Raw genomic sequence first — 25,755 nt, forward strand, 5'->3', positions numbered from 1 at the left:
GTTAGGAATCTGTAGATAGGATACGTCTGATAAGCTGTGAGCTACCTGTTACTGTGTACGGATAGTAGTTCCAGGCTTTCTCACATACGTAGAATATTCTGGGGACCACGGCCCGGGCCCAGCCTGGTAATTTGCTGTAAGACAGATGCAGACAGATTAATGGCTATGGTCAAACCAGGCGGCCATCTTGTCGCCGTACTTGTGCGTACGGGCAGCTTAAACAGGACCTGCCACGCTTTAGCTAAAACTTATTTTCCACCGTGCTAGTAAACGTACAAGAAAAATAGATTTTCTATACTGGTGTACCACATGCCAACGTAGGGACTCTGCTCAAGAGTTGTCCCTCACTTCTGGGCGCCACCTTCTTACGTTACGATTCCCGTACCTCCTGGGCGGGTCGAGGAGACTGAATGAAGCTAGCGCAGAATGTGGGCAGAGTCCCTACGTTTTTACATAGTGTGAGCTTTTTTTCTCCCTACACTCTGGTCAACCTGTGGCTCTCTAGTTGTTGTGAAACTACAAGTCCCAGCATGCTTTGCAAGTAGATAGCCAGCTAATAGCTGGCAGGGCATGCTGGTACTTATAGTTTCACAGCAACAGGCCTGGACTAGGCTCTATGTAATATAAGTCTGATCTCAAACACGACGGGTTCTCCTCAAGGAAAGAAAAAAAAGAAAAGACTGGACTCTTTTCTTCCATTAAACTTTATGTCCAAACGTGTGTTTATAGCAGTGTTGGCTAACCTGTGACACTCCAGGTGTTGTGAAACTACAAGTCCCAGCATGCTTTGACAATATATAGCAGCTCATTGCTGGAAGGGTGTGTTGGGACTTGTAGTTCCACAACACCTGGAGTGTCACAGGTTAGCTAACACTGGTTTATAGGTTTTATTTATTTACTTTCTCGGTTTAATGGACAGGGGAGCTTTGTGCTTCATAAATGACCCCTTGGTACTTATATAATACATCCCACTGAATCATTCAGTTGCAGATTATTAAATGAGTGAACCGATTCCCGTAACAAAACACCAGCCAGCTGAACATTTAGTGGTGTCGAAGAGCTCATTAAATAAAGCGGACAACATTGCAGCAATATACTAGATGTACACGTTACGCACATTGACCACGTTTATGCAAATGTAGCTAGATGAATAAATGACATTAAAACGCATCAGTATCCTCCTCCAACTCTGCTGTCAAACGGTTGAACTTTGATCATTTTCTATTGTCTAGGTGACCTGAGTGTCCTAAAGGAAATAAATGGATGGCAATAAAGCCCCCCCCCCCCCCCCCCCCCTCAATCTTCAGGATTGGAGCTTATACACTGGCTGGCGGACCCTCTATGAAGGTTGTGAATGAGAAAGCTGAGGGGAGGGGGGCTAGGAGTAAGACAAGGCAGGACAGCTTGTCAGCAGGGACCCACTTACTGTTACTATAAATAGACAGAAAGTAGAGTCGTGTGAGATGCGAGGCACTATAAATAGCCTCTCGCCTCTGTCAGCTCTCCCTCCCCCCGTCAGCTCACCTCCCTCCCCACAGCTCCCCTGTGAGTATCTCTGTGTGTGATACTTGTACCTGATATCACTAACACAGGTCCTATGGGGGGTGATTTACAGGAGCGAATGGAAGAGGCCCAGGCAGTCGGTGATCTTATCCAGCATCCCGAATGTCCCTGTTTTAAAATAACTATGTCTATTTTGAGTTGAAAAGCCCTGATATAATTATCTTGGAATCCCTGCAAACCCGTTAAGCTTCTTATGGGGACATTATGTTACAGTCCAGAAGTCTGCAGAGTCTCCTCTATGCCACTAATAATTTTGCAGATTAGTCATTTATAAACCTCTATAGAGCTCAGCACAACATTGCCCGGTTCCATCTCCCCCTTGACAGAGGGATAATGATGCTCTATATAATATCACACTTGGAGATTGGCAAAATCCCCGTAACAAGATTTATTTCAAGCCCTCCGTGAACATCTGCAGTTATAAGGAAGCTTTGTCCTTCTTGAGTGCCTATAATGACACATGTGTCCTGAGTTTCACCTTTATGTAAACACATTTACACACCAGCTTGGAATTATGCGGTCAGATGCAGGGTAGGGTGACTATATAAAGCTACGATGGTAAGCACAGAGCTTGGTCAGACAGGCTGTAATCCTAAATATAATTCAAATAATGCTACATGTCATCATGGTGGCTCAGTGGTTAGCACTTCTGCCTCACAGCACTGGGGTCATGAGTTCAATTCCCAACCATGGCCTTATCTGTGTGGAGTTTGTATGTTCCCCCCGTGTTTATGTGGGTTTCCTTCGGGTGCTCCAGTTTCCTCCCACACTCCAAAAACATACTGGTACGTTAATTGGCTCTATCACACTTGACCCTAGTTTCTCTCTGTCTGTGTGTCTGTGTATGTATGTTAGGGAATTTAGACTGTAAGCTCCAGTGGGTCAGGGACTGATGTGAGTGAGTTCTCTGTACAGCGCTGCGGACTCAGTGGCGCTATATAAATAGATGATAATGATGATAATGTCATCTTTTCTACTGAAGAAAGTTCCCATCGAGTTTACTGTAAGACTCTGATTTTTCCTTCCTTACAGACAGAAATATGAACTGCTGGACTTGTGCCCATCAGAATCTCTAATACATTTCTAATGAAAAGTAAATTTATCCTTAAACGTCCATGACCAGGCTGTACAGACGCCACCATGTAGGAACGCACTACGCTCACATTGTGTAATAATCAATTCACACACAGGAACAGCTGCAGAATTTCATCATATAATATTTATTCCATTGCAAGTGTTTTAGTGTATGGCTTCCACCTCTGTACTGCGGCCCGAGGCAACAAGTAAACTTAAATAATAGATGGTTATAATTATAACTCCCTGGACTCTGATACAGCTACAGCGTGATCTAAGTGGAGAAATAATGACCCATACGGAGCCTGTCATAGATACTGTCCGAGGTGCTGAATCAACCAGGAAAGTTTCTCTCCCATCTGTGACCACTACTGATTACATAGCCTGTAGTAGATGCATCGTACATTGGTCTTACCAATATCCACAGGACACAGACCAAACTGAGGGTTTACAAAGTAATAACCAAGAAGACATAGATACATATTACTCCAGTCTTTATCCAGACACAATGTTTAGCAATAGACTGTAGCAATGTTGCTTACGCAATTTAGGTTTATTTGAAGGATATATGTATGTGATTTAATGTGAGGCATTTTTTAACAAGATTATTTTTAAGTCAACAAAAAAAAACTAAAGAAAAAGCTTAGAGGCAACTTATTTGTTATGAGGTTTTCACACTGTTGTAATCAAAGTAACAAAATAGAGACAAAAGCTACTATAGTCGCTGTAAGATGCTCAATGCATGTAATTACTCAATTAAAAATGTTGCTGGGCATTCATCATCATCATCATCATCTATTTATATAGCACCACTAATTCCGCAGAGAGCTCACTCACATCAGTCCCTGCCCCATTGGAGCTAACAATCTAACACAGACACACGGGTCAATTTGTTAGCAGCCAATTAACCTACCAGTATGTTTTTGGAGTGTGGGAGGAAACCGGAGCACCTGGAGGAAACCCACGCAAACACGGGGAGAACATACAAACTCCTCACAGATAAGGCCATGGCCGGGAATTTAACTCATGACCCCAGTGCTGTAAGTCAGAAGTGCTAACCACTGAACCACCGTGCTGCCCTAATCTGGGTACACACCTATGCAATTATCACGTAGATCACTCGATTCACTACCATCTGGTCAGAGACTGCAGCAGTGTGTACGCTTCCGTGATCGTGTTCTATTGCTCTGAAACACACGACATCTGTTGATTTGTTTTTTATAAACTTCCTAAATATCACGATCAACGATGGAACGACGTCGGCCAAATGTGGAAGTGTGCACGCACTCACCACCAGCACAGTAGGCAGATATCTGTAGAGTGTACAGAGGCACCATCTTTTCAGCAGATGCGTGTGTGCGTATGAATCGACATGCTCGATTCGTTGGTGAAATTGTTACAGAAATTGCATCTGAAGTAAGATTACCTTGGTGTGTGCTCAGTGCTGATATATCCAGGGCACAGGATAGATATTTCTAAACATAGCACTAAAACTGCTGCTTCCTAACCAGCTGTGAAAGGGTTAATTCTGCATTTGGCATGTATTCCTGTATTTAACCCAGGCTCTGACCATCCCGGAGTATTTGGAGAGTCAGTGAGCTGCCTCTGAAGTCATTCAGCCGTAACCAGACATCACCAAGCTCCTGAAATCCTCAGTGAAAGTTACAATGGTTTGTCTACTGATATGCAAATGACTCGCTGGTTACTTAATCTTTGCAGCCTTTTGTTGGATGATGATTTGCTGGGTACATTATCTCAACCATTTTTCCCCTGAGTCATCTCATTTAAATATTTCGCCCCCTATACACTGGCTTGAAGATTTATGATTCAAGATGAAGTCATACGAATGCTTCAGTTCCATGAAGAAGATCGTCCTTTAAGACTCGGGTAATTACCCGGTGGCTGCAAATTGGCTGCAAGTTAAATCCATTGCCGTTCCGTTATTATCTTTAAGTGCCCGGTGAGCGAGTGTGCAAAGCCATTTGCAGCTATTGTGGTCAACGTTGAGGTTGCTAAGCAACAACTGCCACCGTCCTATATGAGGTTTGAATAACCAGTATATACCCACTCCTGGCCTCAGTCTCCCCTAACAGTCCAGGTTTTAAGGATATTCTGTGCTTAAGTACTGGTGACGTAATTAGTGCCTCAGTCATTTTGATTCAACCACCTGTGCTCAAGCACAGATATCCTTAAGCCCTGGACTGTTATCGGGGACTTGCGGACCAGAGTTGGGAACCAATGAGACAAACACAGTCATTTCTGTGCAACACAACTTTTCTTTAAGTAATTCCACCTTATACTAAGCGTTTACTGTACACGTACTTTATAACTAATATTTTAGTGCAGACCTATCACCTGTATACAGTGGTGGCAGTTATGTTGTGGCCTAAACCAATGCAATCTGTGACTTCCCTTATTAACTAAAGACATCACGGAGGCATGAGGCACAATGTGCCTCGTGCATCAGCAATGTCAGTGCTGGCTGGAGAACATTGCTGCATCCACCGCGTGGAGGTGACGGATCCCCTTAATAAACCTTCTTTTCACAGAAACAGTTTATTATGGCACAACATCTTATAACATCTTATGACGTCAGCAGGAGTTCTAACTACAACAACACGACCTACGTGTACATTGTGTATTTTTGTTCACAGGTAACAAAGATGACAATTTTCCGCTCCAGATAATCTGTGGGAGTCATATATGATGGGAAAATACTACACAGAAGGTTGACTGTCATGCTAATACATGGATGCAAAAACCAGCATGAATTTGCCCCCGAATTTTCTCCTCTGTGACATGTATATAAATCACAATGTGCTGGGAATGCTGCATGCAGCGTTCATGGCAGGTAGCAAGATGAACAGAGGAGGCCCCCTTGTACCCAGATCCATGCAGCGTTCATGGTGGGTAGCAAGATGGACAGAAGAGGCTCCCTTGCATCCAGATCCATGCAGCGTTCAAGGCAGAAAGCAAGATGGACAGAGGAGACTCCCTCGTACCCAGATCCATGCAGCGTTCATGGTGGGTAGCAAGATGGACAGAAGAGGCTCCCTCGCATCCAGATCCATGCAGCATTCAGGGCAGATAGCAAGATGGACATAGAAGGCCCCCTCGCATCCAGATCAATGCAGCGTTCATGGCAAATCAATACAGCATTCATGGCAGGTAGCAAGATGGACAAAGGAGTCCCCCTCGCATCCAGATCCATGCAGCATTCATGGCAGATCAATGCAGCGTTCATGGCAGACCAATGCAGCATTCAAGGCAGGTAGCAAGAAGGACAGTGGAGGCCTCCTCGCATCCAGATCTATGCAGCGTTCATGGCAGATCAATGCAGCATTCAGGGCAGGTAATAAGAGGGACAGAGGAAACCCCCTCACATCCAGATCAATGCAGAATTCAGAGCTGGTAGCAAGATGGACAGAGGAGGTGCCTTCCCATCCAGATCAATGCAGCATTCAGGGCAGGAAGCAAGATGGACAGAGGAGGCCCCCTCGCATTCAGATCCATGCAGCGTTCATGGCAGATCAATGCAGCGTTCAGGGCAGGTAGCAAAAAGGACAGAGGAAGCCCCCTCACATCCAGATCAATGCAGCATTCAGAGCTTTTAGCAAGATGGACAGAGGAGGCGCCTTCGCATCCAGATCAATGCAGAGTTCAGGGCAGGTAGCAAGATGGACAGAGGAGACGCCTTCGCATCCAGATCAATGCAGCGTTCAGGGCAGATCAATGCAGCAGGTATCAAGAAGGACAGAGGAGGCCCCCTCGCATCCAGATCAATGATCGCAATGGCCGCACTATTTTCCGTGTGATACAAACACAATGCCAAGAGACCTTCAGGGTTGATATGTGAAACGAGTTCCCCTTGAATCATTATGATTGACAAAGAATCTTGGGACAGACATTCCAACAACGCCATAAACCTGATCTAGAGAGGAATGAAGTACTTATCACATAAGAATAATCTAGGACATGTAATAATACAGCGAGTGCTGTAAATACTGCTGGTCTGAGAACCTTGTATTAGAGGTTTTCACCCCTACTGCTTATTGCTCAGCAGCATTAGAGGCTCTCACCTTGACAGATGCACCCGTTTCTCTGTATACTGCCCAGCGCCATAGACGGGATCATGATGAGCCTGGTTCTCCATCACCTCCACTCCCTCCCCTCGTTCGCTCTCCTGGTGGCTGTGCTTGCTGATAGTGTACAGCTGTCCAATCCTGTACTGTAAGAAACACAGAGGGTTAAATCTAACAACCACAACCTATATATCAACAAGCAGAGAGAACAATTCAAACATAAACAACAAAAGCACAAAACTTTATACAGTCCGCTGTCTTGCAAGTTGCAATAAGCATTGGTCTACAACTGCCTTGGCTCTATTCAAGCTGTGGGCTCAAGGATGGAGTACATACTTATTGCAACTTGTTCACTAGTCAATTAAAATAACTGGAATAACTCCTTATACACGAAATAGGACACTGACCTTAAATCACCTGTTGAAAACTCAGACCCACTCTTTTGCTGCCATTGGACAAGAATATCTGACCTTCATCAGCAACATCTGTAACCATGGACACAAACCAAAGACTCTGTTTGTCTCTATGCTTATAGGTGTGGCAAACGAAGATAAGTTATTTGCAACCTATCTGTTTAAAGACACAACAGTGTGTTTCTGAGTTTTAAACAGGCAATTGCAGGCAGAGCCTCTATTTTATGTATCAAGTGTTATCTCAATAATCTGTACTACCCAGCATAAGGGTTTTAATTGGGCAAAATCATTTTTCAGTGTGGCTACCCTTTAAGTCTTGTATGCTTCTTATAGATCACATGCAGGATACGATGAGGCCCTTAGTTTAACAACAACAGAGAACCGTAACTCTCTCAAGACTCAATAAAGTGCTAGATCCCAGCATTGTGTTCTAAATTTGGGCTTATTAGACCCATTTGCTTTAGCAACGCATATTATATAAAATGAAGCAACTTATGAAACATAATGTATTTTCAATGCTCTACTACACCATCTGGCTACAGATTTCATCTAAGTCTGATGCTCCAATTGAGATAAATAATGTATCTACCAGTACTTACGCCATACGCCATAAAACAGCTTTACTCTGAAAAAAGCCAATTTAATTCATGCATTACAGAAGAAGTACCCATCACAGAGATACAATCTTCTTTTCACTAAATGTCACCTCGTGAGAAAAATGTAAACCCTTCCTATTATTTGCGCAGACTGTGGAAAGGACGCAGGGGGAGGTAAGAGGGAGTCGTGACCGTTTCTGAGGCTCCGCGCCGTTGGTGGTGAATGTTAACGCTCACTTGTCGCCTATACAAGATGGAGGCAGCTACGTTCTGTGCTGATCCAATATTACTAGGAAGCAGTGACATCGCTGAGACACAAGGTACAAAACGCTTCTCTCTCTCTTAAACATTACTTGAGCCACAAAATAGCTGGCCTCACCGCGCAGGTGATGGATATACTTACAAAAGAAAGTAGCAGGCGGCACAGTGGTCAGCATTGCTGCCTCACAGCATTGGGGAAGTGGGCACAATTCTGACCAGAGCAGTATTCCTACTCACTGGTAGGTTAATTGGCTGCTGAATAAATGGATGCTACCGTGTGTGTGTGTCTGTGTTTGCGCAGCAATTTATTTATTAACAGCCCCTTCGTGGCAATAAGCAACATTTTCTTTATCGCCACAATAAAAATCCCACAGCGCCACAATCAACAAACAGAATATTGCCGAAGTACCTTAGCGATACTGCCCTTTGTCATCATTATCATCTATTTATTTATTTATATAGCGCCACTAATTCCGCAGCGCTGTACAGAGAACTCACTCACATCAGTCCCTGCCCCATTGGAGCTTACAGTCTAAATCCCCTAACACACACACACACACACACACAGACCGAGAGAAAGACTAAGGGCAATTTATTAGCAGCCAATTAACCTACCAGTATGTTTTTGGAGTGTGGGAGGAAACCCACGCAAACACGGGGAGAACATACAAACTCCACACAGATAAGGCCATGTTCGGGCATCGAACTCATGACCCCAGTGCTGTGAGGCAGAAGTACTAACCACTGAGCCACTGTCCAGTAAGAGTCCATGTTCGCCAGGTCCGCCTCCGTAGCCTTGCGCACGGTAAGCCGGCTTGCGAACTATCTTATGAGCAGCGGAACTGAGAACCAAGATTTGAAGGTATATTTACTAAACTGCGGGTTTGAAAAAGTGGAGATGTTGCCTATAGCAACCAATCAGATTCTAGCTGTCATTTTGTAGGATGCACTAAATAAATAACTAGAATCTGATTGGTTGCTATAGGCAACATCTCCACTTTTTCAAACTCACAGTTTAGTAAATCTAGCCCTAGGTCTTTCCGTTCCACTTGGTTAAAAAAAAAACAAGCAAAAAAAAATAATTAAATTAAATAGATAAAAATGCATTTAATTTTTATTTAAAAAAACCTTTAATGCAACAAAAACCCGCTTTATTTAAATAATGTGTTTTTTCTAATGGTTTTGGAGCTTCTAGCTGGAGGAACCGTCGGTCAGGATTTAGCTCTGTGTCCTTGCTTTTCCCACTCAGCCCTGAATATTTCTGCAACTCTATATTAAGCTCGTCCAGAAGGATGGATGCTATATAAGATGTTCCTCAAGATATCTGTTAACCCTTCAGTCTCCAGGGCAGAGGATTCAGCAGCAAGCAGCAATCCACTGAGGGTGAGTGGATTAACCCCTACAGCCGCCAGCACTCCAACAAGGGGTTAAGGAGTGTCATCCCCCCAACGTCATGCAATGATGTCACGCCTGCGTTAATAGTGACCTGGTCACTCTACGCTAACGAGCCTCCGTCCTCCAGAGACGTGAGGGGTGGGAGCAGCGTGGTTTATTGTTACCTGCGGCCCACACAATTAGCGTTCGATTCGTTTGTAGTGACAGCACAGAGAGCGTCCGTCACCCCCTGTTGCCACGGCAACACCATCCCTCCCGATACCCCCTTCCTAACGTCTGTGTTACAGATCTCTCCCTCGTTACTTCATCGTTCTTCTCCCACTCTGGTGCAGACCCCCTGTCCCCTCAGCTCGCTGCACTCTGAGAGCCGCCGTCTCCTGTTACTGCACGTCACAGGCTCTGAAAGTTCACTTTCTTAATGACTTTGGGTACTGAGAATTACACCCAGTATACATGACAAGAGAAGTTAAACTGTGTAGCCGTCTGATCACACAGAATAAAGGCAGATACTGATAATTACACCCAGTATACATGACAAGAGAAGTTATACTGTGTAGCCATCTGATCACACAGAATAAAGGCAGATACTGATAATTACACCCAGTATACATGACAAGAGAAGTTATACTGTGTAGCCGTCTGATCACACAGAATAAAGGCAGATACTGATAATTACACCCAGTATACATGACAAGAGAAGTTATACTGTGTAGCCATCTGATCACACAGAATAAAAGCAGATACTGATAATTACACCCAGTATACATGACAAGAGAAGTTATACTGTGTAGTTGTCTGATCATATAGAATAAAAGCAAATACTGAGAATTGCACCCAAGAGTCATTTTCAGCATAATACACGAGTCCTGCTAAGTCATCTATAGATCCCCGTAAATATAACTGTATAGGTGGTTGTGACAGGATGGACCGCCTATATCACCCTGTCTGCTGTTGCTGGGAACCCGCTGGGCTTACTTTGCCACCGTTCCCTTTCGCTATCCCAAATGCGCCCTCTTGCTGCAGTAGGAGGGGCTTACAAAGGCTGTCACCACTAGACGTCCAGAACAGAGTTTCTTCTGGGTAACTGACGCTGCGAGTGTGTCTTGCTGCTGGTGTACCTGGGCTGGTACCCCCTGACTTCTCACGATAGATCAGGGATGCTGTGGATGGATCCCCCCCCACTGACCAGGGCTGCTGGGTAGCAGGCAGAGCAGTGGTACTGGAGAGCTTGGGTTCAAACCTCAGAACAGCCGGAGAATGGATTAGTTTTAGGGTCTAATCTGCAGGTCACAGGAATACAACGATAATGAAGATGTTTTCAAGCAGGTCTTGAAGCAAGATGTTTATTTGCTCTCACACACTGGTGGAAGATACCAGTGTGATCAGGTCAGATGAAAATCAGAAGAACAAGTTTCAAATACAGGTACAGATATTATGTCAGGCACCGACCCGCGTCACTTCTGGCCGCCCATCCCCGCTGTCCACACACGTGCGTCCCGTTGCTAGGCAACGGGACGCTACTCTTAGTTCTCAGCGGCGGCTGATGACAGCGCCACAGCCCTCCAGCTCCCTATTGGCTGCTCCCTCTTTATAAGGCACTTCCTGGCTACCCTCAGTGCCAGAGTATCAGGTCCACTTACCTGCCTTCAGTGTTCCAGTATCCAGTACCCTTGCTTGTATCTTGACCCCTCTGCCTGCCTGTGACCCTTTGACCTGGACCGTTTGACTACCCCTTTTGGATCTCCCTGTTGTACCTCGCTTCCTGAATGTTACCGACTCGGCTTGTCTCACCATCCCTCCGAGTACTCCGTGTGTACTTCTATTGCCAACACCATTACCGACCTGGCTTGTCTGACCATTCTTTGCACGTGCCTCGCTATCCGCCGCAGGAGACACTACGCGTGTCTCCTGCGGCGGGGTCCATACCTCCTTGCGGGCGTCCCTGGTGAATACCAGGGGCACGTTAGATTCCGCACCTTCCTCTGAGTAGTGCCAACGTTAGCAGGTACGCAACATATTGGTACAGGTACGTGACATATTAGAAGTCACCCTCTGCTGCCTGGTCCCTTTATACGGTCCCGGGACTCCTCAGTGGTTTCTTATACCCTTATATATTACAGTAGAGGATACATAATCCCATATGTCATTTACCGGTATATGTGAAACTTGGCAACAATTTTGATTGGATATGAAGCCCAGCTGCAGAGGATGGGGAAGGGGATCTTAGAGACGGGAATTTTGGCCCCGTCCCCCGCCACACAGTGCCGCGATTGCGTCATTTGCTAAAATGCGGAAATTCGGCAACGAATCCTGTCATGATCCAATGGGGGAAAAAAAATAATGTTAACAGAAAAAAGAGAAAAAAATGGAAACAAATACTGAAAGCTTGCTGTGCCTGGTTATAAACACTGCCCTGTGTATAATACAAACACAAATATCTTCACTTTGATCATCGCTAAAATGTACACCACGGAGGCCTTTTTACATCTCTATAAATGCGTTTCCAATAGTTGGCTGCCACCGCATCCTGCTGATCAAAACAAGACTCTGTTTCATTACACAGACCCCCCAAGGTGGGTTATATTATGCAAATGTAGATGGCGCTGGTTATGTTGTATACACTAATCTGCCTTCTCAGAAGCAAAATGTCCCTAGCAAATGAATTGTAGTTTTGGTAAAAATCCATTGCATCTAAGTGTTCTTTTTATATGGATTTTACAATAAATGAGCTCATTAAAATGTTCCTATCGTTTACACAACGAGGAGGCGGCCATTTTGTGCGATGAACCAACTTACGGGCTATCAACTCTTATCTCACTAGGAACTAATGATGAAGGTCGATTCCACTAACAAAGTGGCTGCCTCCGCCGTGTATATTAGATGTCGACTTTGAGCTGGATTCCTACAACTTTTCAGCAAGAAAATATAGAAAAACAATACAAAGGTGACTGATCAATTTCGTCCACTGTGTCAGCAGCCGGGCTGGAAAACATCCCCTTATTATACGCTCCGTATAAAACCATACCTCAGGATTGTGACGATACACAATGGCAAAACTAATGTTTAAAAAGTACGTTAACCCCACTCAGTTCCACTTGGCAAAAAAAAAATAAAAAAAATTGCTTAAGGATATTCAAAAAATAAATAAAAATATATTTAAAAAAACCTATAACTATTAAAAAAAATGCTGTATTTAAGGAAGTGCAGGGGCAAATGCAGGATTTGTAGAGAGGGATTTCCACACCACGCCGCCAGTGGGCGTGACCAGCATGCATGGGGGCAGGGCTATAATATTAGACAGTACTTGGCTGCTCCCCAACTCTTCCTATCCCCATAATATACATGGGCAATGCTGCGTGTACTACTGTTAGGTGCACGCAGCTCTCTCTTTTCGAGCAGAGCCGTGTGAAGCCCGGGGCAGGGTCCAGCCACCTCAATTATACAGTGCCCCAGGCTTGGAGGAGGGTTTCCAGACACTAGGAACCCCCCCCCTCGGTTTGCCTATGAAGTGAGTGTTACTGTGGCGATATTAGTGCTATCGCTGGTGATAACCCTATGACGTATTGGGCGATGGTACACCTATGAGTGACCTGTTTCACCTTTTAGAGTTTATTTAAATGATAGAAACTTTATTCATTAGACACAAAGGTTTTCCTGTCAAGTGAACGCCCTGAAACGGCCATGGAGCAGCCTCTGCGCAGTCACAGTCGCCGCCATCTTGAAAATGGCCTTGTATATTTAACTCTTTACCGCAGGAGCTCACAAACGGTCATGGCTCCCTTGCCACACAATGTCAGCCAGGTGTCACTAGGTGTGATGTCACGGTAGTCACCATTACAGCGTTGTGCGGTGAGGTCTGGCAGGATGCAGACGTTGACCTGTTTCCTGAGCTGAGCGTGTGCTTCCTGTACTCATTGTTCTGTCACCCCGCTGCCTGCTGGGGACACTCGCAGCTGTCACCTGTCCAAAATTTATAGGGTCGTAAACAATTGCTTCTGAAATTATTTGGTTCTGGAAAAGTCCATGTTTTCCAGTGTAGCGCAGGCGACTGTCACCAATTATTGCTATATTCTAGGTTTTTATTAGTTGATAGTCCTTGAAAAAGAGTGTTTAAAATGTTGAATGATTACAATATGATCAGGGCCTTTAACCATGTCATGATGGGGGCTGTAGTACACTAAGGTCGACCTAGAAAACGCCATGTGCGACGCGGTAAGATAAACCCAACCCAACGCGTTTCGCCAGACCATTCTTTGCCATTGTGAGTCGTCTTGCAGTGGAATTGAAAGCCCAGATTTGTTCTTTTAGTTCCACTAATGAAAAAAATAAATAAAATTAAATACAATATAAAAAACAGATTTTATTTATTGTTTTATAAAGCAAAAAAAATATTTTTAAGCATTAATATAATTTAATAAAATAATTAATTCTGTCAGTAAAACATTTTTTTATGTTTTAACGCCCTGAACACGCACAGCTTGTACGGGTCTGTGAGCTCGTTGCGCCTGAACGCACCCAGAGCGCCACAATGCGTCTAGGGCTGGTACGCGCCGTTTGTTTAAATGTACCTTGCCACTTCAGTATATTACAGGCTATTGTGTATTTAGTGTTACAAAATGTATATGTGTGCTGTATATACTATATTACAGTATATGTTAAGTTTCCCTCAGGGACCTTAGTCCTTCTGCCCAACACTGCAAACAATTCTGTAGCCGCGTTCTTTCCAACCTGTAAGAAACAAGTTCCTTGTCCTCTACCTCGTACACAAACCTGTAAATGTAAACAAGTGTCCCTCGGTACTAATATAATGTCAGTTCATACACTTGGGAGCTGTAGAAACAGAGGCTGATATTGGGAAAGGAAAGGTATAAATATTACATGACGCAGGCTGCCATCTTCTGTTTAGCTTTCAATAATGTAAACTCTTTGGAAACCTATTCCCGTGGTCATTAATTACGTGTCCTGTACTTCCCGTAGAAGTATATATGTACATATATATATATATACATACACACAAGGATACATATGCCTGTTATTCATAGACATATATGTACAAACACATTAACGTACTTCCTTAGAACCATAATAACACCAGTATCAAATACTATTGTTCATTTCTATAAGCTGTACTTGCCAATTTTGAGGTTCTTAAAAGGCCAAACTGCAAGCGCAGGAGGCGTGTAAATTATGTAATTTTACCCCAATTTGCCTCAATTGCACCATCGCGTCATGGAAGAGGGGGTGGGGGGGGGGGCAAAATGACATTATTTGGTGCAATTGCCTGTTTCTAGGTTTGTATCTTTTCCAAAATACAGTCCTGGTGGGAGGGGCCTGCAGTGAAATCACAGCTCTGGTGGGAGGAGCCTGCAGTGACATCACAACTCTTGTGGGAGGAGCCTGCAGTGATTCCACCACTTTGGTGGGAGGGGCCAGCAGTAACATCATAACTCTTGTGGGAGGAGCCTGCAGTGACATCACAGTTTTGGTAGGAAAAGCCATCAGTGACATCACAGCTCTAATGGGAGGGGCTGCAGCGATATCACAACTCTGCATATTGGGAGTATGGCAGCAAACTACACCTCACACGATGCATTGAGTGCATTACAGCGGCACTAAGGTTCTGGGGCCTGATTCAGAGAAAGTCGCAATTATGTGGCCCAGGCTCAGTTGTAAACCTACAACCCCAAAGTTGCAACTCAAAATACGCTCTGAGCCCAGCAAGCCCTGGAGGCCTTGGCTTCTTGGGCACGCTAGAGCTTGTGGCACTGTAAACACCAGCATGCCGTGGCAGCCAGCATCTCCTGGAACATCATCGTCATCGCTGATTTGTAGCTCAGAACATGCAGAGGGAGCAGTATCAGCTTGGGGCAGTATGTGCTATAGTGGCCAGATGTGAGGAAACATTTGAAGGTTGGAGGAGCGTCTGGCCAGGTGGAGTTGGACCTTCCATGCAGGAGAAGTCTTGGAGGAGGAGGGAGTGAGAGGTGGTAATCAGAGAGGAGGCAAGGCTCAGGTCAGATCTAAGAACGAGAGGGAATGTATCTCCTGACGAGGTCAGAGATGTATGACTGGGAGGCGTTGGAGAAGGCTTTGAGGTTGAGGGCGAGTTGCGTTAAGTAAGGTAGGAGGCGCATTCAGAAACATAAGCGTTGAACAAGAGTGAACTGTGCTGCGAAGGTCAAGGGAGTGATGGGTGTCGAGAAGGGAATGAGCGAAGAGAAAGTGGGTTAGGTGGTTATACACAACAGGCTCTAGTAGTGTGGAAGCTAGGGGAAGGAGAGCAATGGATTGGTAGCTTGGAGAGAGAGATGGAGATATGAACGAGAGATGGTTTCTTGAGGACAGGAGAGAGGAAGAAATATGTGAAGATGAACAGGAAAGTGGTAGTGAAGAGGGAGAGGTGGAAGAGATGACCTAGGTGTAGGTAAGCATTACGGGGGAGGCAGTGGAGGAATTGTAAGGGAACGGGGTCAAGGGAACGGGGTTGATGGGGAAAGAGTAATAGAGGGGAGATGAGGGCATAGTTTATCCCGGTTTTGAAATCGAGAAAGATAGCAGATACCAACACCAAATAAAGTGTCAGCGAGCAGGTCAGACAGTCCTACGGGTTAATAGCAGTGAGTGTAACCCAGATCAACCAAAGTAAACAGGAATACCATACAGGAGGCCAAGAATCGCTGTAGGCTATTTGTTAGAGCATCACCGAGTACTGTGGCACAGTGGTTAGAATTACTGCTTGACAGTGCTGGAGTCATGGGTTCAAGATCTTTCTACCTTTGCGCAGGTCTAGTCTGGGTGCTCTGGTTTCCTCTCACAGTCCAAAAACATACTGGTAGGTTAATAGGCTTCTGTGAAAATGGACGCTAGTCTGTGTGTTGTAGGGAATTTAGACATTTAGACCTATCCTCTGCTGAGCAATGAAGCCTGCTCCGTCTATGAATGCCAATTACAGGTTAAGGGAAATTGAATGAAAATGCAAGTGACAGTGTGTGGTGTTTATTTAAGGCAATATACAGCGTGCTCTGCTTTTTTCCTCAAATCTCTCATTTTTTATCTAAATGTAAAGAGATTGCTTACAACACACAACATGTAGATCTCATGTGTCCCTGTCTGTGTGGCTTACCTGGTAACCCTAAGCTATATAGTACACCATGCACAAGGCTAAATATAGAGACGTGGCTCTGGGACTGACTCATCACCTCAAAACTATATAAGAAGCTCTACGGCCATGGTAGATTGGGGGGGGGGGGAGTGGTGACAGCCCAAACCCAACATGGAAGATTCCGTGACGCTAAAAGTTTCCACGGCGACTTGAGGGTCAGGAAGTCGGCTTGGTGGCTTCTTCCTGTCTCATGCAGCTGTAAAGATAACACCAGTAACACCCATCACATAGGAGGGGGTCTACAATGCACACACACACACATATATATTTTTATATATATATGTATATATATATATATATATATATATATATATATATATACACATAATAGCAATAATAATAGTAATGATAATAATAAAAGAACCTGCATACAATAGAACAATATGCTGCACATAGAGGAATAGTTAGATGCAATGTAGTCTTTGGTTCCAATGCGGACGGTAGGAGCACTACTGGTCCCAGCAGTCCATATGAGCAGTAACATACAGTGCTGTATACTGTGCAATCCTCCGTGTTGACATATGGATCCAAAATAAATCAGAGTGACGGGAGGATACCAGTAAGAAGATTCATTCCATTAACATAACTGCATAAATATATATTTGTATTGTAGTCAATGACAACGTAGCAAAATTCAGACTTTAAAACAGATTGTAAGACAGGCGAGATTCGGGCGAATTGTGGGGGACGTCTACGTTTCCATGGTTACCCTATACACCCTCCATCTCCTTCAGCATGCTGTCTGGCCCATACCGTCTCCCACCATTGCTCTGCCGCAGCGTTCCTCATCGGATTTACTCCCAAATTACCGTCTCTTCGCTCCTCTCTCTATCGCTTCCTCCATCTTTCCATCTCGCTCCTTTCAGCAGCTGCTCCTACTTAAAAATCAATTTGTCCAGATTAGCAGTAGGCAGGGACGGGCCGCGGTACTGGCAGCTCACCCGCTTCCTGGGCTGTGGCGTTATGGCCTTAGCCTGCCGAGACATCAGCTAATAGTGGGCGAGTCCAAACGACTTTAATTATCTCATAGTAAGTAGTGTAATTAACACTTAGGTCAGTACTGAGCGGACAACGTCTGCTCATGAGGAAATTTTTTAGAACTTCAAGAGGGAAAAAAAATCTTGGATGCTTTCGGGGGGACTTCAACTAGCAGCGAAGTGTATCACGGACGTTCCTGAGACACTTTGCGGCGGAGATTTGACAGGCGTCTACGCTCATTTTTCCTCGTGCTCCATATGGTGCAAGGAATAATGAGCAGAGATTTCTAGTGTAACCGCCGGCAATGTGCGCGGCACAATGTCCGAGCGCAACATCGGCGGCAACTGGATTCCTCCTTTGCCTCAACTGTTTTTATTAAGGGTGCAAACCGATCTAGGTTTGTATCTGTAGACCCTACATTGGGGGAGCATAGTGTAGACAAGAGAAACACCGCCCCCCTCTCCGTACGCTCAGCCCCTCCATCTTACCCCATAATTACAGCCGCTATAGACATTTAGATCAAATGCACCTCAAAATTAGAAATTGCGCACCTCACGTCTCTCAGTCCCACGCTCAGGGTCCTATTCATCAACGGTCAAACATGAGACAAACAATAATGGTGATGTTCCCGCCGGCGGTAGGGCTTGTTATGGCATAGCCCTATCTACAGAGGCTACTGCGGAGGCTATGCCTGCGCTGGAAAGATTCGCCGGCGAACACGTAGTGCTTGTGCTGCCCGAAATACTTGTTCTGTTATCGACATCTCAGGGTGACAATAACAGTTCAAAATCATTTTTAAAAAAATGCAGTATTCTGAGAATAAAGTAGATTTTTTTTATACATTAAATAATATTTAAACATATTTTTTAACTCTTTAAATAAACAAAACCAAGAAAGTAAAACAAATACAGTATGTTATTAGAGGAACTGAAGGCGAAATCTGGTCTTTGGAGCCGGCAAGTAGCTCCCGCAGGCAGGGCCGGATTAACCATAGGGTTAAGGGTTAAGGGGGGGGGGGGTGTGCGGCTCGGATCAGGGGGGGGGGTGCGGCTCGGATCACTGGGGGGGGGCCCTCACGAGGGAATGGAGGCCCCCTTAGCCCAGGGGCCTCCATTCCCTTAATTTGGCCCTGCCCGCAGGCGCACAACTGCAAAGTTTGGCGCGACGAAGCATTAATTCACCTCTTAAATGACGGCAGTTGAGTTTTTTTGCTTAAATATCTTTGATTTTTAATTAAACTGCAGCAATAAATGATTTTTTTTTTATCACCAAAATCAGATGTTCCATGGGGCTCTCAGTGATCAATAGCCCAATATGTCCTTTATTATTTTTGTTGGAGGAGGAACATTTAGAGCAAAAAAAATTAAAATACTGCCCCCTGAACGTTAATGCCCTTAGTGAGCACCCGGGTGACCTACTTCAGACATCAACGCTGTCTCTTACCGGCTTCCTGAACAAACCCACAAACCACAGAAGCTGCCTCTTCATTATCAGACTCTTTGTTCCTGATAGCAGATGTTACCAGCCTCGCGTCAGAGATCGGGGCAGGATTACTGTATCTGGGCCTCTATACTGTAGGAGTACTGAGGCCTGCAGAGAAAAGAGCAGGCCTCTGGCAGAGACAATGCCACCGGAGTTTAGAATAATAATGAGACTTAATAGTGAAATTGCTGAGGCGATAGTGGAGCCAGATGGCCCTTAATATGCTGGCGCTTTCTGGTGTCCGCTGCAAGCAGCAACGCGCTGCCAAACCCTCAATTAGCCTGGGAATGTTAATTAGTTATTACAATGGTGAAAGCATGCCATTCTAGTGTCCTGAAATTACTCATTTACATCGCGGACGTCCACCTGCCGCCTTAGCGGCCAACGGTGACCTTACCGCACGACCTTTCTGCCCTATCGTGCCCTCAGACCTCATTAAATGATATAGCTTTACTAAGACGTGAGCTGCAAGCATATGTGTATAATTAGAGAGAATTAACATGCGAAGCAGCAGAGCTGTTCTCAGTGAGGTGGAATTAAACGTTTTCTTCCACATTCCTCTGTCAGACCTTAAAGGTTTTGGCTACTTTAGGAAGCTCCCTGCAGAAAGTGCCCTATCCAAGTAGTGTTGAGGGGGGTTTCTTGCCTCTGGTACTCCCACCTTTATATCTCCACCCTTTCCTATTATTCAATAAGCCGGAAGGGGCTGCCCGACATCACCTCCAGATCGCCTCGATACCGACCGCTGCGGTGCAGAATCTGGATGGGACACAAGGGATAATGGAGGAGGTGTGAGAAAAGATAATGAGGCACGGACTGTTCCCGGAGACACCTCGCGTCTAACTGAATCCCCCCCCCCTCCCAGAGAGTGTGCTTAAGAATTTGAACATGGAGGACACCAGCCACTAGGACAATTTAAAAAACTAGGGAAAGAAGGCGTGTGAGTGATAGAGCAACTGGATTGGATGTGCACAGCACCAATCAAATCAGCGGCTGCTTTCACCTCCCACCCTAAACTGTCTGAATACCAGTCATCAGCAGTGAATGACTGACAGAGAAGTGGGAAGATGGAAGGCAATGGTTACAGATAGGCAGGAGTTGCTGAGACTTCTAGTGCCACAACAGCCAAAGAGCATCAGAGAGCCTAAGCCTAACTCAAGGCCTCAAAGGGTTAATGAGCGGCCGAAGCCGACAGCAACGTGTCCCGTCTCCCCAGGGTCTCCAAGAGACACATTACTGATATCAAACATATATAATAAGCTGCAACACATTATCACTGTATTACGTCGTGCCGAACAACGCCGGGCAAGCCGGCTTATTTATAGATTTAATATCCCAAATATGTTCAGGGGGCATGTGAGTAAGTTATTTCCAGTGTGTGTCGTCAATGTAACGTCTCTTGATTTTATCTACATCCATCCTCCTGTTTTTCGCCTGGCTCCAGTTTTGACAGGAATCACATTTTAATCTCTAAATTCACCCACAATGTGTTTTCTTAGATATAGTGGTTTATTTTATGTAACATATTGAAATAGATGTTTTACTTTACAACCTCAACAATCACCAAAATTAGTTGTCCATCAGTTTTTCACTGGCTACTTGTATATACATAGAGCAATCCCAGAAAATATTCATGAACTGAGTCTGTCTAATTATCCCAACTATAGGGATACCAAATATTTGTACATTACTCTGGATGTTAGGAGTTTGACCCTTCAGAATTGCACAATGTTCATATTACAATTTGGTTTTTTTTCGGTCCTCTCCCGTTTGCTGGACCCGTTGTCTGTCAGATGGGGCTCTTTGTGCCAGCACAGGACACTCTATATGCGACACATCTGCTCTCTCTCATATTTGTGATGATATTGTTATGGGAAAGAGAAGACAAACAATGGCATCTCTACTGAATCAAACTTACTAGCACATCACAGAAACTAGGTCAGTTTCTATAACAAAAAGAAGAAGAAGGTTTGAATTTAGGTTAGTCCAACACATTCACAGTCCAGCCTTGTATTGATTAGGAATTTCACATGCTCCTCGGGTCTCATGAGATTCGATTGCCGTTAGTTGCTTCTCAGTTTCTATGAGTATTAAGGGAATATACATTGAAAGAGTGAAAATCCCTATCGGTGGCAAAATAAGGTTTAATTTCGCTTTGCCCAATAAATAAAATTGGTTACTGCTGGTGTTTTTTTACACAGTATTGGAAAGCCCAAATCGGTCCTTTAATTCCATTGGGCATGTGCGGACAGACAAGCTGGCTCACCCAAGTGCCTAATTTGTGAGCCCCATAGCAAAACCTTTAGGGTCACAAAGTTTCTAGTGAAAGCTCCTTTGCCTTCGTGTCCCATAGAGAGTCCTTACCGTATTGGTCAGCCAGATGTCTAGCGGAACCTTGCGGCCAATTGAATCTGCCCCCTAGAATGTTGGCTCATGTGCAAGGCATTCTGGGACTTTTAATGCCTTTCCGATGTTGACCGTGACACAGCGGGGAAGTCACGAAGCTGACCGCAGACACTGCGCTATTCTGCAGCGCTCAGAGGAGATGGTAGGCCCAGAGCCACAAGAGCGCCAACTATTCAGGACCAATCATCGTTTATCAATGGCAGGATGTGATTTTTATTTCCATTTCTTCGAACTTCCCACTTTATAAACAATATCTTTTTTATTTAATTTTATTTGGTAGGTAATGTAATGTTTCCTTGCCATAAAGTAGCGGAATTATGTCACCCAGCCCCAATCTATCGTCATTACACTCTGAGTGAATGGGAAAGGGCAGCGATTGTACAACTGGGTGATTGGTGAAGCAATGGATGCTGGGAAATAATAAACAGGTTTAATAAACAGGTTATGTCTGTGTGATATCCTAGCCTGAGACTGGGCCTCTGGAGACGGCTCTTGGTAAATGTTGACAGAGCTGCGTGAGGGGAACGCTTTTTATGTTGCATCGATTTGCCAGAAAGTGATAAGACCTGAATGGAAAGTCAGTGACACCTGTAATGGGTGAGAAGATTACACAGAGGACACGATCTTCTGCCACACAATCAACGCACAAAACTGACCGGATAAAGCTTTCCATCATTAGGTTATATTACTGCCGTCACTTTCTCACATTCTCTTTTCTGTGACACCTGTTCCACTTTCCCTTCCTTCTGTTCCTCCCGTCCATGACAGATGGCAAACTACAATTCCCATGATCCTCTTGTATACCAGGGTAACAGAGAAATCGGTCTCCGGAGGAGTACGGTTTCGTCACATATGTAGTATGTTCTAAACATGCTTCTGCTGTACGTCCGTCGGGTTGTGCGATAAAGGCTTATGTGTTTGCTTGGAGTTTTTAATGCAAGATTTGAGCAAAGCGTGTTGGCCAGTCTGCAGTTTCCACCAATGTCTGTGGTTTTTAGACTGACGCAATCAGTTCGGAACTCACACTGAAATTTTTACAAATGTTTCTGAACAACACTGATTTTATGGAATTGATTTTGAGCAACAAATTATATTAAAATCATACTTGCCAACTCTCCCGGATTGTCCGGGAGACTCCCGCATTTTGCGAGAGTCTCCCGGACGAGTGTGGCAATCTCCCTGATAGGAAGGGGGAAAAATTCAGTTAAAACGCCGCGATTCACCCGGAATCGCGGCGTTTAGCCCCACCCCCGCTGTAAAATGACGCGATTTGCGTCATTCCGTCATGGGGGCGGGGCCAAAATGACGCGATTTCGCAGCCCCGCCCCCTGCACGCCCACGTCCCAGCCGGCATCTCCCGGAAAAAGAAAAAAAAATGTTGGCAAGTATGATTAAAATATTAAAACACAACAACGAATTCAAGAAATTTATGTTATAAACGGATTCTATTATACTCTTAAATGATCCTTTTAAACACCTTTTGTTGTTTGGACCAGTAAAATGTAGCACATTGCCCTGCAAACTGAACCTTGAAACTACTCAGGTCCAACGGAGTAGCTACAGGGGTGGGAAGAGGTGTAGGGGATATATTTACTAACCTGCGGGTTTGAAAAAGTGGAGATGTTGCCTATAGCAACCAATCAATCAGATTCTAGCTGTCATTTATTTATTACATTCTACAAAATGACAGCTAGAATCTGATTGGTTGCTATAGGCAACATCTCCACTTTTCAAACCCGCAGTTTTGTTAATATACCCCGTAGTGTCTATTGGTCACATGTTGCCACCACCCCCAAATTCTGGTGCCTTAGATAGAGTTATCCCTAATTGGAGAAGTCACTGCACTCAGTTCTAGTGTGTGTTTGTGTGGGTGTATGTTAGGGAATGCAGACTGTAAGCCCCAATGGGGCATGGACTGATGTGAGTTCTCTGTACAGCGCTGCAGAATTAGTGGCGCTATATAAATAACTGCTGCTGCTATTGATGATGATGATACTATAATGCATTTTCCTAAAAAATGTCATTTAGATGGAATACTAGATTAAAGGAGGGGAGCAGCAGAGGTAAATGTCCAGGATTGTATACACTATTGGAAATCTATAGAATTAAACCTGACTGAACTTGGCTGATGCCCGCTTGATAAGCTCATTTTAATACTGTTTAATACATTTTGCATACTTTACCTAACTTCGGTACCACCTCCCGCCTTTAATGTGACTTATAATTAGCCCAGTCAGCGGGTCGGTGCAGAGTTTGTCAGAGCTGAGTTGTATAGATTTCCAATAACGTATAAAATCCTGATCATTTACCTCTGCTGACCCCCTCCTTTAATCTATTATTCCATTTAATTAACATTTTTAAATAAATATCAACCTGGTCTCTGAAAAGCTGTGGGTGTGCGCCATTCACAATTTTCTGATCATTTAGTTATAGACGAGGAAGATCTCAAACTCTTTGTACTGCTTATGAAAATGGAGTAAACTACTTGTAAAATATGAAGGCAAATTCGAAGGCAGCACTCTAAACATTAGCAGACCTGAGGGTCAATTTATACACAGTGAAGGTGTTGCCCATAGCAACCAATCAGATTCTAGCTATCATTTATCCTGAACATTCTAGAATGTGATAGCAGGAATCTGATTGGTTGCTATGGGCAACACCTCTACTTTTCCTTTTTAGCAGTTTTAGTAAATCTACCCCCTAATCTAGCTTACTGCTACTACGGTCACTTTATATTTTACTTATGATCCCACTAATATAAGGGTTAATAATAATACCTCGGGTTCCCCTTCTCTTTTGAATGCCTGGCTATGGTCACTAGAAAAGAGTGACTCTCCCACTTTTTGGTTTGCAGGATAATTCACCATATTTTCGGTAAATTCACTCACAAATCACTTATTACAGGTTCAAACTAAAAAAAAAAAAGTTACTTCAGAAGAAAGTTTAAGGGTACATCTGTTCCTGTTATAGCGTTTAATGTTCAAAAACAACATTTTAAAAGGCCAAATTTTGGTGAACACCCCCCAAAAATTCAGGGTGCCCTTTGAAAGCATTCTTCCCCTGAATTCAGTGGAGATTGAAGATTTGCAGAACAGCGATCTGTTATAGCCGCTGAAGTGTTAAACTACATAACTTCAGGTTGAGCGGCCTGGGATCTAATAACGTGATGAAATCATTTCTTATTCGGGTGTTATTTTTGCAAAGCAATATCCCCCTCTCTCTGCCCCCCATCGCTCCACACAACTTCTACTGCCTCTATTTCCTCCCCTGTGCAATTCACCTGCTAATGGCAAATCCCACTTAGATAATGCCGCTCTGTCAGTGTTACTAAGGTAACACTTGGGACCTGTCATGTTGTCACCAGCCTCTACGTCATACCCCAAGTCATGACTTCCTCCAACCCCCCACCAAAAAAAAATCAACAAGCAGCAACTTAACTCCATCGCTGCTGGAGGGGACCTGTGGGCTAAACTCTGGCTCCTCTCCAGCAATTACTTCTGAAGGAAAAAAAAAATATTAAATAAAAAACAGAGGGGGTGTCTATATAACATGGGTGACCGTTAAAGCGCAAAGATACTTTCTTCCCGTCAAACATAAGTGAGGATCAAGGCACTTTAATCAGGCGTACATCTTCTGTATGTATTCGGGTGTTGCTTGTGGCCGCTCTGCTCCCAATTCAAACACATTTTCGCAGCAGCTGACAGGTCTATATAAAGCTGTCTCGGTTTTGGGGGCCTAATTGCCTCTGTTAGCAGAATGTTGGGAGAGCGCGCGTGTCGTTTCCCAGTTTGCGAACGAGCCGTTCAGAGCAAAACAGGACCAGAGTCTGTCTATAAATATCTCGTTGCCAGTAATGAGGAGATGGGAGCTCTGAAAGTGTGATGAGGAATAAGTAGTGATACTCGGTGTGTGAATATAGAACAATTTATACTCCACTCCAGGGCGAGGGGGAGACGGTTCTGTTGTTGTTTCACAAAGGCGCACTGTCAGCCGCTGTACGGAATCCGGGTGGGTGCCATAGGCAAACCGAGGGGGGCGGGGGGTTACCTAGTGCCTGGAAACCCCCCTCCAAGCCTGGGGCACTGTATAATTGAGGTAGCTGGACCCTGCTCCCGCTTCACAAGGCTCTGCTTGAAAAGGGAGAGCTGCGTGCACCTAACAGTAGTGCACGCAGCATTGCCCATGTATATTATGTGGATAGGAAGAGTTGGAGAGCAGCCAAGCACTGTCTAATATTATAGCGACGCCCCCATGCATGCTGGTCACGCCCACTGGTGATGTGGTGTGGAAACCCCCCCTCTACAAATCCTGCGTTTGCCCCTGGGTGCGAGCTGGGTGCGATG

General features: G+C 44.6%; 1 protein-coding gene across 1 annotated transcript in view; it reads right to left on the minus strand.

The window, feature by feature from the left end:
- The window catches only part of LOC142097368 (cytoplasmic phosphatidylinositol transfer protein 1-like), a 42,389-nt gene that overhangs the window by 7,923 nt on the left and 8,711 nt on the right, over nucleotides 1-25,755 (minus strand). The window contains exons 3-4 of the mRNA XM_075179135.1: nucleotides 6,717-6,865; nucleotides 46-134 (exon numbers count right to left, since the gene is read on the minus strand). Coding sequence (XP_075035236.1) covers nucleotides 46-134; nucleotides 6,717-6,865 — 238 coding nt within the window. The remainder of the gene's footprint in view (nucleotides 1-45; nucleotides 135-6,716; nucleotides 6,866-25,755) is intronic.

Source organism: Mixophyes fleayi, chromosome 7 (assembly GCF_038048845.1).
Source record: "Mixophyes fleayi isolate aMixFle1 chromosome 7, aMixFle1.hap1, whole genome shotgun sequence".
Lineage (NCBI taxonomy): Eukaryota > Metazoa > Chordata > Amphibia > Anura > Limnodynastidae > Mixophyes > Mixophyes fleayi.